The sequence below is a fragment of the Bufo bufo genome, chromosome 2, assembly GCF_905171765.1.
Source record: "Bufo bufo chromosome 2, aBufBuf1.1, whole genome shotgun sequence".
Lineage (NCBI taxonomy): Eukaryota > Metazoa > Chordata > Amphibia > Anura > Bufonidae > Bufo > Bufo bufo.
Genome location: NC_053390.1, coordinates 458,618,778 through 458,631,479, shown reverse-complemented (window position 1 = coordinate 458,631,479; position 12,702 = coordinate 458,618,778). Strand labels below are relative to the sequence as shown.

At 43.6% G+C, this 12,702-nt stretch overlaps 1 protein-coding gene across 1 annotated transcript; it reads right to left on the bottom strand.

Moving 5' to 3' along the window:
• Positions 1-292: 292 nt before the first annotated feature.
• LOC120990919 (protein kinase C delta type-like) lies at positions 293-12,361 on the bottom strand. The gene is made up of 7 exons (XM_040419809.1): positions 11,953-12,361; positions 4,571-4,851; positions 3,742-3,833; positions 3,021-3,222; positions 1,885-2,013; positions 797-922; positions 293-439 (listed from the first exon to the last, which is right to left on the bottom strand). Exons 1-7 carry the CDS (start codon positions 12,359-12,361, stop codon positions 293-295), a joined length of 1,386 nt encoding a protein of 461 aa, XP_040275743.1.
• Positions 12,362-12,702: the final 341 nt, after the last annotated feature.

Here is a 12,702-nt window from a genome sequence, read left to right as displayed (position 1 = left end):
GATTTGTGGATAAGAATAGTCATTTTTACAATATGGCGGGACATACGGAACGGGAAAATGCCTGATGCACATGGCTGGTATCCATGTTTTGTGGACCGCAAAACACATTCGATCGTGTACATGAAGCCTAATGGTCAGAAAACTGAAGCTACACATTTGGAGCACCTTAAATCTTGAATCATTAGGAAATTCATACAGCTGTATAGGAACACCACTTATTTCCAGCTATATACCTGGGTCTGTTCTTCTGTCCGTCTCCAGGAGCTCAGGAGGACATATTGCTCTGATGACATTAGAGCGGGTGGAGGGTTTCCTGGGTGACAAATGGAAACCCTCTGAAAATGGCCTGATGTTTAGATGGTAAAGGTCCATTCTTGGCCGCTGCTGCCTCCATTCTGTCCAGGTAGAATTGCCTGGCACAGTGTTGAGGTGTAGATGGCTAAAAGCAAATAAATAGATGAAAATGAGGATATGATCATCACAAGCGGTCACAGACCTGATATGAAGCTTCTGGTGGTAGTATTTTCACATATAATATGATCACCTTATGTACTCATCCTCCACCATAATAAGATATAGTCTTTCTGGAGGAGTATAAAGCATCTTACATGCCATCTTACTCATTCAACAACTATCGATGTGGGCGTGGTTAATCGGTTTGGGGGCGTGGTGAGTGAGGTCCGGCTTTCTGAGGTGAAGCCAGTAGCCACCCTATATCAGGCCCCTGACATTGAGAATCCTATACAGTATATAACGTGTATGTAGAGCAGGGAAGAGCTTCTCTTCATTTACTTACTACAGGGATGTGTGGTGGGGCCATCCGAAGGGCTTCCACAGAGACCCAGTCAATATGCTGGAAGAAATGATGGCCTCGGATGTTCCCGTGGACTCCTAAGCGCTTGGCAGGATCTCTCCGGAGGAGCTGAAAATGAGGAATGTAATTATAACTTAGTGACTATAACGACTAATGAACACAATGACCAATCAGACTCCAGATCTTACATTTGCAGAGGCTAGCTGGGAAATGAAATCTGCAATCTGATTGGCTTCTTACATTTGCAGAGGCTAGCTGGGAAATGAAATCTGCAATCTGATTGGCTTCTTACATTTGCAGAGGCTAGCTGGGAAACGAAATCTGCAATCTGATTGGCTTCTTACATTTTCAGAGGCTAGCTGGGAAATGAAATCTGCAATCTGATTGGCTTCTTACATTTGCAGAGGCTAGCTGGGAAATGAAATCTGCAATCTGATTGGCTTCCCTGGGCGACTTCCCACTTGTCTTCTCTTGTAGTAGTTTTGATAAATTTTGCCTAATGTTTATTCTGTCTGAATGCTGGACTCAGGCTGTAGTGTCAGCAATGGGAGATTTTAGAAATCTGTGGCTTCTTGTTACATAAACTCAGAGGGGTGGACTAAGTGTGTAGACATGTCCTCAGTACATTAACTACACGTACCAGGCTCTTACTTTAAAGGGAAACTCTCATTCCAATTATCCATTAAGTCAGTAATTCCCAAAAATGTTACCATGGGAGAATAGAAATGATATTTTCCTGCTGCTCCTATGTAACCTGGCTCCAGGGCAGTCCTTGGAGCTCTTGGCAGACATTTGTGCTATTGCTGAGTCTGTGCTGGAGAAGTTGTGGCTCCAGCATCCTACTCGGCATCCTCTCTGGTGGAGACCAGTGTTGTCACCTTGTATACTACAGAAGTGCTGGTTGTGTATTGCTATCCTGAGGGGCGACCCCTCCTGAACACTACAGTGGTGAGTATTAGTGAAGGAGATCATGGTGCACTATGGGGCATTGTAGGGGGAGATGTCTCCTATCACAGGTTGTCATGTAACATTGTATACAGTACAGTAGTGTCATGTAGGAACATACTGACCTTTTTAATGATGTCTTTAGCGCCGGAGCGTGCAGGATGGTAAGTGCACTCACTGGTGATAATTTCATTTAAGATGACACCAAATGAATACCAGTCCACTCCGACGCCATACTCCTCCTCAGCCAGCATCTGCCAGAAAGGAGAGAAGAGTGACTACACGGCTTATACTATAAACCCGCACTGTAGGTGCTCAGGCTGTGGCCATTGCTGGCATAGCGTAGTATTGGGTCACACAAGGTGTTTAGCTGAATGAGGACAAGATGTTCTGCCTCCATTCAGCTGCAGATAAACTGTAACCACAAAGTCATCTGCTGCTGTAGGGGCACCTCATACACTCTGTAGAAAAAAGCATGAAAATAACTATTTGCAATAATACAGAAGCATTGCTGTTAAGAGAACACCATTAAAAACAAAAAAAACATCTCAACGCCAGAATTGCTGTTTTGTTTTTTGTCACAGGGGCATGGACAGCCACCCATGAATAATTTATCTTTATCTATGACAGTTTTCTGGTACATTTGAAGCCAGAAATGTACGGACGCTCGGAGATGTCGTAAATTTTTGGTAAGGCACATGGACTGCAGGAGCAACACAGGAGATATCAAGACCGGCGCAGAAAGTGCGAGTCTTGATAACTCTTCCCCTGTGTCTGTAAAAAGGAATGAGTTAAGATGAGGCATTCATCAATACATAATGATCTGAAAATGAATGATTAATAATAAGAATAATTACCATTATTAAATGGATTTCTGGGTTCAGAATATTCATTATCTTTCTTCAGAATAGGCCATCAGTATCAGATCAGTTGGGGTCTGACTCTCGACATCCCCACCAATCAGCTGTATGAAGGGCCGGGCGCTACCTGCAGGTTATTACAGCCTTGTCCCATTCACGTCAATGAGAAGAAGCTACAGTAGCCGGCATCAAGTAGATGGCGTGCAGTAATCAATGAGGTAGAGCTCAGACCATCAATGAGGACCCTTCAAACAGGTAATAGGTGGAGGTGCCAAGAGTCGGACCTCCACCAATGTGATATTAATGGCTGAAGCTGAGAATATGCGACCGATATTCCAAACCTGGAAAACCCCTTTAATACAAATGGAATGGTGGAAATGAGGAAACCCCCTTTTTCTCACCTCAGGAGCCACATAGCCCTTTGTCCCAGCATATTCGGTGGCTGTGCGGTCTCCAAGCATGTTGTCAAGTGCGAGACCGAAATCCGTGATCTTAATATGGCCCGTCTCAGCCACCAGGATGTTCTCGGGCTTGAGGTCTCTGTGGATGATTCCCTTCGAATGGAGAAATTGGATGCCACACACGAGCTCAGCGGCATAGAATCTGTCAGAAAAGTAACGAAATGAATATAATGCGAGGATAACACAGAAGACTGTTAGACATTCTTACCAATCAGTAAAATAAGAGGCAAAATATATATCTTATCACTGTCAACTGAGGAGGCAATTTCTTATTGCCAGGGCTGCATGGTGGCTTCACATCCCTCACCCCATTAATCAGCTCAGCTATTGGAGGAAACCAGTTCTAGTCACATTCTAGGACAGGTTGCTTGTGACCATTGACCATTCCCAGTAGAACCCCTTTAATACCTGGGAATGTGACTAAGGCTTCTTCACATCACACGGGGGAGATCTGTTCTCCTGTATGTCTTTTAATATCAGATGGAGGATCAGAGCCCAAGGAAGAGGGGAAACATTCCCTAACATTTCTTCAATCCTTCTTTGGTAGAGAAGAAACGGGGGAGCAGATCTCATCAGTGTGATGTACATGAGGCAGGACGCTGTATCTAATATTTCATGGCATCTTCTGACCGTTTAGCTGAGGTTTTGTATCCAGCCTTACCTTGCACTGGGGATGTCAAGCCGCCCCTTCATCCTCAGGAATTGATCAAGGTCCCCGCAGCTCATGTATTCCAGCCCAAGTAGAACAAGCATCTGTGACATAGAAGACGCCATTACTGAACCATCAGATCACATTTACACATTTACTGTACAGAATATAGCAGTGGCTTCTGTAATCCTTGAAGGGATATTCCAGTTTCATTAAGTAATGGTTATTCTTTGTATATAGTGAAAGATTATACAGTTTTATAATCTTTCTGTATCAGATTGTCAGTTATGATCTCTGCTTGCAGTTATTGAATAGGAACCTTCAATGGTTTCCTGTAGCTGCTATAAATCTGTCCTGGTCCTGTGATGGAGACATGGTGGACAACCCTTAGGTCCCATTCGCATGACCACATCCTTTTTTCCAGACCGCAAACTGCGGATTTGCCAAAAACGGACACCGGTCCTTCCACGTGCTTCTGAGTCTGTGCAGCCATGCCTCAAAAGATAGCACACATCCCCTCTTTAGCCGCATCTTGCAGATCGCGGAGCGTATGAGTACACACCCGGAAGCAGAGAGCACACAGCCATTGTATGTGTTTTAATGGAGTTTTAAATAAAGCATTGGTCATGTATGCAAACTACCTCTTCAGGGACCCCTGTTCTTCTTATAACTGGGGGTCCCTGCAGTTCTACCAGACCCATTCGCTCTGACATGGATAGTCATTCTGTCAGGTCTTACAGTGAAGGGTCTTGGGTTCTCCAGCGACTGCTGCTGGCCCCTTTTATACTGATTGGGTTATGAGTGGAGACATTTGATAAAAGTGAGGTTGTCAGTAGTGTACCTTGGTCTGAAATGCAAAGGCCGCGTGGACAAGGAAGGGGCTCCCAGATGCCAGCTGTAACACTCGGTGCTCCACCAACACATCCGCCTCATCACAGTCGGCAAGCATGGATCTCTTGCTGATGATCTTCACAGCATACTTCTGATGGTTAGAAGTGTCCTCAGCCAAGACGACCTTTCCATAACTTCCCAGCCCGAGCACATGATGGAATAATAATCTCCCCCTGATGTTCTCGGAGATTGTGCTTCTAGAGCAGGTTGGCCGAACACCACTGTCCTCAACTGGGGGGGAAATAATAGAAAAACAGGATAAGACATTTAAAGGGATATTCCTATCTGAGGCATTAAAGGGTTTCTACCACCAGAAATACTGTTATGTAGCTGACTGATATAGCGATGCGCTAATGTCAGCACTACATAACAGTGTGTTTCTAACATTAGTCCCTGCAGCCGTTTTTGTTAAAAAAGCACTTTTATAGATATGCTAATGAGCCTCTAGGTGCTATGTGGGCGTCATTAGCACCTAGAGGGGAAAAAATAAACGAACCAGCACCTCCACAATAAGTGAATATAAGAACGCAGGTGCACGCTACCTTGGCTAAAACACACTTGGATACGTAGAAGTACAGGTAACAGCACTCTGCTAGTCAATTGCGCAAAGATATAAGCAAACACTAAAAGAATAAATGCTTGGGGGTCATACTTACTGCAAATGCAGCTAGAAGCTTTTTGCGAATATAATTGATCAAAAATATTTCGGGCCCATCTACCGGTCGTCAAGGTCGCTTCTAATCAGATGGGTCCTACTCTGACATGCCTCTCCTGGGCTTACAGCCTACAATCTGGGCAAAGTAGTACCAAGCTGCATCCTACACATGCCTCTCCCAGGTTGTGAGCCTGCAGTATGGGCTGGGTAGAACACAGCTGTACAAGCTATCTAATTAAAAGCACATGGTAAATGGGCTGGTGGTGCACGGTTCAATCTCACCACCAGGGGGAGCCACTCCCCTAGTGGCAGTGACAATGGGGAAAAAATAAACGAACCAGCACCTCCACAATAAGTGAATATAAGAACGCAGGTGCACGCTACCTTGGCTAAAACACACTTGGATACGTAGAAGTACAGGTAACAGCACTCTGCTAGTCAATTGCGCAAAGATATAAGCAAACACTAAAAGAATAAATGCTTGGGGGTCATACTTACTGCAAATGCAGCTAGAAGCTTTTTGCGAATATAATTGATCAAAAATATTTCGGGCCCATCTACCGGTCGTCAAGGTCGCTTCTAATCAGATGGGTCCTACTCTGACATGCCTCTCCTGGGCTTACAGCCTACAATCTGGGCAAAGTAGTACCAAGCTGCATCCTACACATGCCTCTCCCAGGTTGTGAGCCTGCAGTATGGGCTGGGTAGAACACAGCTGTACAAGCTATCTAATTAAAAGCACATGGTAAATGGGCTGGTGGTGCACGGTTCAATCTCACCACCAGGGGGAGCCACTCCCCTAGTGGCAGTGACAATGGGGAAAAAATAAACGAACCTAGAGGGCTCCGTCCACTAACCATTTCAGCCGCCCATCGCGTCCCTCCAGCCCACCCCGCTCCTGTTGATTGACGTGAAACTTCTCAGTATCTCGTACCAATTCCCGCGCCTGCGCCGTGCGCTTCTGTATTCGGCGCCGGCGCAGTGATTGAATGCCGCGCTCCTGGTGCCGGCTTCCTCATTGTAACGTAGTTGGCGCAGGCGCAGTGAGGAAGCCGGCGCCGGGAGAATACAGAAGCACAGGCGCGGGAATTGGTAATTGGTAACAAAAACGGCTGCAGGGACTAATGTTAGAAACACACTGTTATGTAGTGCTGACATTAGCGCATCGCTATATCAGTCAGCTACATAACAGTATTTCTGGTGGTAGAAACCCTTTAATACCACATCGATTGTCTTGGCCCTTTCTGTTACTCTCATAGACCATTGTTGACAACTGTAATGAATCAGCATTGCCAAACACAGAGCTGGGCTATCTCCAGCAGTTCCATAGACTTGGAATGGTGATAGGTGGGGGACTATATTATTCTATTTAACCACTTAAGGACCACAGGTTTATACCCCCCTAGTGACCAGGCCCTTTTTTACAAATCGGCACTTCACAACTTTAACGGTTTATTGCTCGGTCATGCAACTTGGCACCCAAATGAATTTTACCTCCTTTTCTTCTCACAAATACAGCTTTTTCTTTTGGTGGTATTTGATTGCTGCTGAGATTTTTCGTTTTTCTAATATTAATCAAAATAGACCGCAATTTTCTCAAAAAAGTTTATTTTTAACTTTTTCTGGTAAAATTGTTCAAATATAATTGCATTTCTATACAAATTTGTGTCAGAATTTATTGTGCTACATGTCTTTGATAAAAAAAATCCAATAAGTGTTTATTTATTGGTTTGCGCAAAAGTTATAGCGTTTACAAACTATGGTACAAAAATGTGAATTTCCGCATTTTGAAGCAGCTCTGACTTTCTGAGCACCTGTCATGTTTCTTGAGGTGCTAGAATGCCAGGATAGTATAAATACCCCCCAAATGACCCCATTTTAGAAAGAAGACACCCCAAAGTATTCGCGGAGGGGCATGGTGAGTTCATGTAGGATTTAATTTTTTTTCACAAGTTAGCGGAAAATGACACTTTCTGAGGAAAAAATAAATAAAATAAAGTTTCCATTTCTGCTAACTTCTGGCAAAAAAAATAAAATCTCCCACGGACTCACTATGCCCCTCAGTGAATACCTTGGGGGGTCTACATTCCGAAATGGGGTCGGAATACCTTGTAGGGTGTGTTTACTGTTCTGGCATTTTGGGCGGGGCTAAATTGTGAGCAATCCTGTAAAGCCTAAAGGTACTCGTTGGACTTTCGGCCCCTTTACGCACCTAGGCTGCAAAAAAGTGTCACACATGTGGTATCGCCGTACTTAGAAGAAGTAGGGCAATGTGTTTTGGGGTGTATTTTTACATATACCCATGCTGGGTGAGAGAAATATCTCTGTAAATTGACAACTATTTCTCACGCACAGTATGGGTATATGTAAAAATACACCCCAAAACACATTGCCCTACTTCTTTTGAGTACGGCGATACCACATGTGTGACACTTTTTTGCAGCCTAGGTGCTCAAAGGGGCCCAAATTCCAATGAGTACCTTTAGGATTTCACAGGGCATTTTTACGTATTTGGATTCCAAACTACTTCTCACGCTTTAGGGCCCCTAAAATGCCAGCGCAGTATAAATACCCCACAAGTGACCCCATTTTGGAAAGAAGACACCCCAAGGTATTCCGTGAGGGGCATGGCGAGTTCATAGAAGTTTATTTATTTTTTTCCTTACAAAGTCTCATATTCCACTAACTTGTGACAACAAATAAAATTTTATATGAACTCGCCATGCCCCTCACGGAATACCTTGGGGTGTCTTCTTTCCAAAATGGGGTCACTTGTGGGGTATTTATACTGCCCTGGCATTTTAGGGGCCCTAAAGCGTGAGAAGAAGTCTGGAATCCAAATGTCTAAAAATGCCCTCCTAAAAGGTACTCATTGGAATTCGGGCCCCTTTGCGCACCTAGGCTGCAAAAAAGTGTCACACATGTGGTATCGCCGTACTCAGAAGAAGTAGGGCAATGTGTTTTGGGGTGTCTTTTCACACATACCCATCCTGTGTGTGAGAAATATCTCTGTAAATGACAACTTTTTTTGAATTTTTTTATACAAAGTTGTCAATTTACAGAGATATTTCTCTCACCCAGCATGGGTATATGTAAAAATACACCCCAAAACACATTGCCCTACTTCTCCTGAGTACGGCGATACCACATGTGTGACACTTTTTTGCAGCCAAGATGCGCAAAGGGGCCCAAATTCCAATGAGTACCTTTAGGATTTCACAGGGCAGTTTTACACATTTGGATTCCATGAGGGGGTATGGTGAGTTTATGTAAGATTTTATTTTTTGGCACAAGTTAGTGGAATATGAGACTTTGTAAGAAAAAACAAAAAAAAAAAAAAAAACAATTTTCGCTAACTTGTGGCAAAAAAAAAATCTATGAACTCGCCATGCCCCTCAAAAGTGATCTTTATAGAGCCGCAGCGATTTTACGGTGTTTTTGCAGTGATCAGAAAAAAATATATTTCTGTCACTGCGGTGGGGCGGACTGAACGCAAGTGTGCGCACAAGATCAGGCCTGATCGGGCGAACACTGCGTTTTTTGTAGAGCCTAAGGTGACCCTAATGTACTGATATAGATCTGATTGCGATCAGTCTTGATCACTTACAGATACTATATAGTACTAGTGCTGATTAGCGACAGTGATGACGCTAATCAGCGACTAAGGTGCGGTGGGCTGGGCGCTAACTACCTAACAAGTAGCTAACTAACTGGCGGTGATAATGGACCCTTAGGCCACATTCATACGTCCGCAATTCTGTTCCGCATTTTGCGGAACGGTTTTGCAGACCCATTCATTTCTATGGAGACAGACTTTGTCCCGCTCGGATCCGGAATTGCGGATCTGCACTTCCGGGTCTGCACTTCCGTTCCGCAAAAATATAGAACATGTCCTATTCTTGTCCGCAATTGCGGACAAGAAAAGGTATTTTCTATATAGTTCTGGCAATGTGCGGATCCACAAAATGCGGAAAGCACATTGCCGGTGTCCGTGTTTTGCGGATCCGTGGATCCGCAAAACACATACGGACATCTGAATGGAGCCTTACAGGGGGGTGATCAATGACAGGGGGGTGATCAGGGAGTTTATATGGGGTGATCAGGGGTTAATAAGGGGTTAATAAGTGACAGGGGGGGTGTAGTGTGGTGATTGGTGCTACTTACAGAGCTGCCTGTGTCCTCTGGTGGTCGATCCAAGCAAAAGGGACCACCAGAGGACCAGGTAGCAGGTATATCAGACGCTGTTAACAAAACAGCGTCTAATATACCTTTCTGATGCGATTATTTTAACATCTACAGCCTGCCAGCGAATGATCATCGCTGGCAGGCTGTAGTATGACCTCCGAGCAGCGCGCGCGTTCACATGAAATCTCGGGTCTCACGAGATGACGCCAATAGGCGTCATTGAGACCTGAGAGAGCCGCCGCACTGACGCCTTTCGGCATTAGTGTGACGGCAAGAGGTTAATAGCATCTAGCACCCATAGATAAATACAGACTCCGACCAGACTCCAAAATAAATACAGAAAACAGAGCCCCCTAAATAAATACAGACCCCAGTCCAAGTACCTTAACCCCCTAAAGGGGTTGTCTCACTTCAGTACAGTAAGTTGCATTTACCATGTAGAGAAAGTTAATACAAGACCCTTACTAATGTATTGTGATTGTCCATATTGCTTCCTTTGCTGGCTTGATTAATTTTTCCATCAAATTATACACTGCTCATATCCAGGGGTTACAGCCACCCTGCATTCCAGTATAGGTGGCCATGCTTGCACACTATAGGAAAAAGTGCCGGCCTATGCGCACTCCTGCAGTCCCAGCCACCAGAAAGGCCAGCACTTTTTTTCTATAGTGTACAAGCATGGCCACCTCTGCTGGATTGCGGAGTGGTCATAACCTCTGGATACGAGCAGTTATATTGAATAAACAAAAATTTCTTTGCATCAAGATTTTCTGACAGCCACAACTTTTTTATATTTTAGAGCTGTATGAGAGCTTGTATTTTACAAAATTAACTATAGTTTCTATTGCTACATTTTGTGGGTACATACAAATTTTTTGTCACTTTTTGTTAATTTTTTTGGGGGTGGCACAAGATGACCCAAAATGGTGAATTGGCTGTTTTTATTTTTTCTTGTTAAGACAATCACCTCTTTTGAAAAATATCTTTATATTTTAATACCAACCCCTTTAACCCTTCCTGACATGTGACATACATATTTCGCAGTGGAGTGTATAGGGCAGACGCCATACACAGTGTGTGTCAAATGTTTAATAAAAGGTTTCAAAACATTAAAAAAATATGAACAATGAATTTTTTTTCACATTTATCATATGAAAATGCAAACAATACCATATATTCATAACTGGTATCACCATGTCTGTAAACTTCCAACCTATTAAAATATCCCATACAGTGAACACTTAAAAAAAATACACAATGTAAGATTTGCTGCTTTTTGGTCACTTCACCTCCCAAACGATGGAATAAAAAGTGGTCAAAAAGTTGTATGTTTGGTACCAATAAAAATTAAAGGTCTGTTGAATAAATACAAAAGTTCTGGGTTTTAGAATATTTTATTTTGCACATGTAGTAAACACATATATTTAGTATCACCATGACTGTAATGACCGGCCAGATACAGATAACATCATTTTTACAGTGATCCCCATAAAAACAAAAACTTTGTAAACTTGCAGACCAGACCCCTGAATACGAATCCTGGAGTTCATACTCGCCCCATAATATATATAGACCTCAAACCACCTAAATAAATAGAGTTTTCAAAGCTGCTGCAGAACAGCATTACACAGCTCAGATGCTGCAGACCTCCTCCCAGTCCATTACTGGGGGCTCTTTCCCACTTACATATTAAGGTCAGTATTGGGGTCAGTATTTGTGATTCTAAACCCAGAGTGGAACCTACACAGAGAGGAAGGATCATGGAAAACTCTGCATTTCTTATGTATTTTCTGTTCCTGGGTTTGAATTACAAAAATCCTCATGTGAAAGTGGCCTAAAGAAAGAAGTTCTGCAGCAGCTACAGGGTGTATCACAAGGAGTAATGCACTTCCTAGAATACATTATTAAAAATATTAGAAGTCACCTTGGAGGTCAGTGAGGTGTAAACATGGGCTTGGCATGTGGCCTTGTACATTTCTATGGCCTTGGAGCTCCTGACCACTTCTAATCATTTCCATTAGGGGCACATTGCTCCATGTATCAGGATCACTCCTGTGCATGCAGGGTTGTTACAGTGTGTACTGTACACACTATGGGCTGCTGTTTATGACAGCCTGTATTCTGTCCATGCACAGGCTCTGCTGACAACTCATACAGGATACTATTGGGGGGATTAGAAATAATTGCTATAATAACATGAAATGCTTAAGATTGGACTGTGTATGACCTAATTCACACTTTACTGCCCCAGCCCTGTATCTAAATACCCTGACCAAGACAGAATGGCTTGTTGTCACTTCCATGGAACTGAGCACCCAGTATACATGGCGGCTAGTACCCCTCCCCCACCCCTAATAATCCCCCAGCTGTAAATGTGGAAGCCCCTTCCTTCTGCTTGTCTCAGGTCTCAGCGCTACAGATCAGATTAATGTAAAGTTATAACAAAGTGTCCAGGATGTATAACTTGTGTATTCCTGTATATGTGCATCTACCTGAGACTCTCTGGTCCTCCTGCCGGTCTTCTGTCTTCACGGTGTCGTCCTCCTTGATCAGGGACTTCTTTGCTCCTTTTGAAGAGATAAGGATGAGCTTTCTCTTCTTGGCACATTTGGGCTCTTTAGTCACATCTTCTTTCACTTGAATGAGCTGATCCTTAGGAGACGTCTTCTTGGAGGAGCTGGATGGTCTTCTCTTCTTCCTCTTCTTGCTCCTCTTGGGTGTCTCCTTCTCTTCATCCGCTGAGGTCAGGATGGTCCGTCTCTTCTTCCCTCCTTTCCTCCCGATGCGAGTCTCCTCTTCTTTCTCCATCACCTTCTGCTCATCAGCCGATGAGTCAGAAATTCCTCTTCTTTTCTTCGCTCCTCTCTTCCTCACAACAATCTCCTCTTCCTTCGAATCCATTGTAGCGCTTTCCATCAGGTCAGCAGATACTGTTATGTCCTCCGTCGCCAGTCAACTCTAACTGCCACTTCCAACTGCCACCTACCATTCAGATGCGGGCACCACAGTTGCCCTGGTTACACGGTTGTGATGTGAGCAGGAACTGACCAATAGCGTTCAGCCATTTCTGCCATCTTTTTTTTTTATTTTTTATAATACTTATTGAAAATACATTTCTTCTATGAATGTAATGGATTTAAGTTTCCATTTTTCTTTGATTTTTAGGGAACTCATTGGAAACTTATCAAATGAAATGTGCTGCAAAGGTGGAGCAATAATCTGCATTATAAAGATGGCCATAA

Coding starts and splice junctions, on each gene's coding strand:
- LOC120990919 (XM_040419809.1), bottom strand. CDS start 12,361: ATGGATTCGAAGGAAGAGGAGATTGTTGTGAGGAAGAGAGGAGCGAAG. Junction 2,014..3,020: donor AGGGCTATGTGGCTCCTGAG/GTGAGAAAAAGG, acceptor CCTTTCTGGCAG/ATGCTGGCTGAGGAGGAGTA. Junction 923..1,884: donor CTAAAGACATCATTAAAAAG/GTCAGTATGTTC, acceptor CCTCATTTTCAG/CTCCTCCGGAGAGATCCTGC.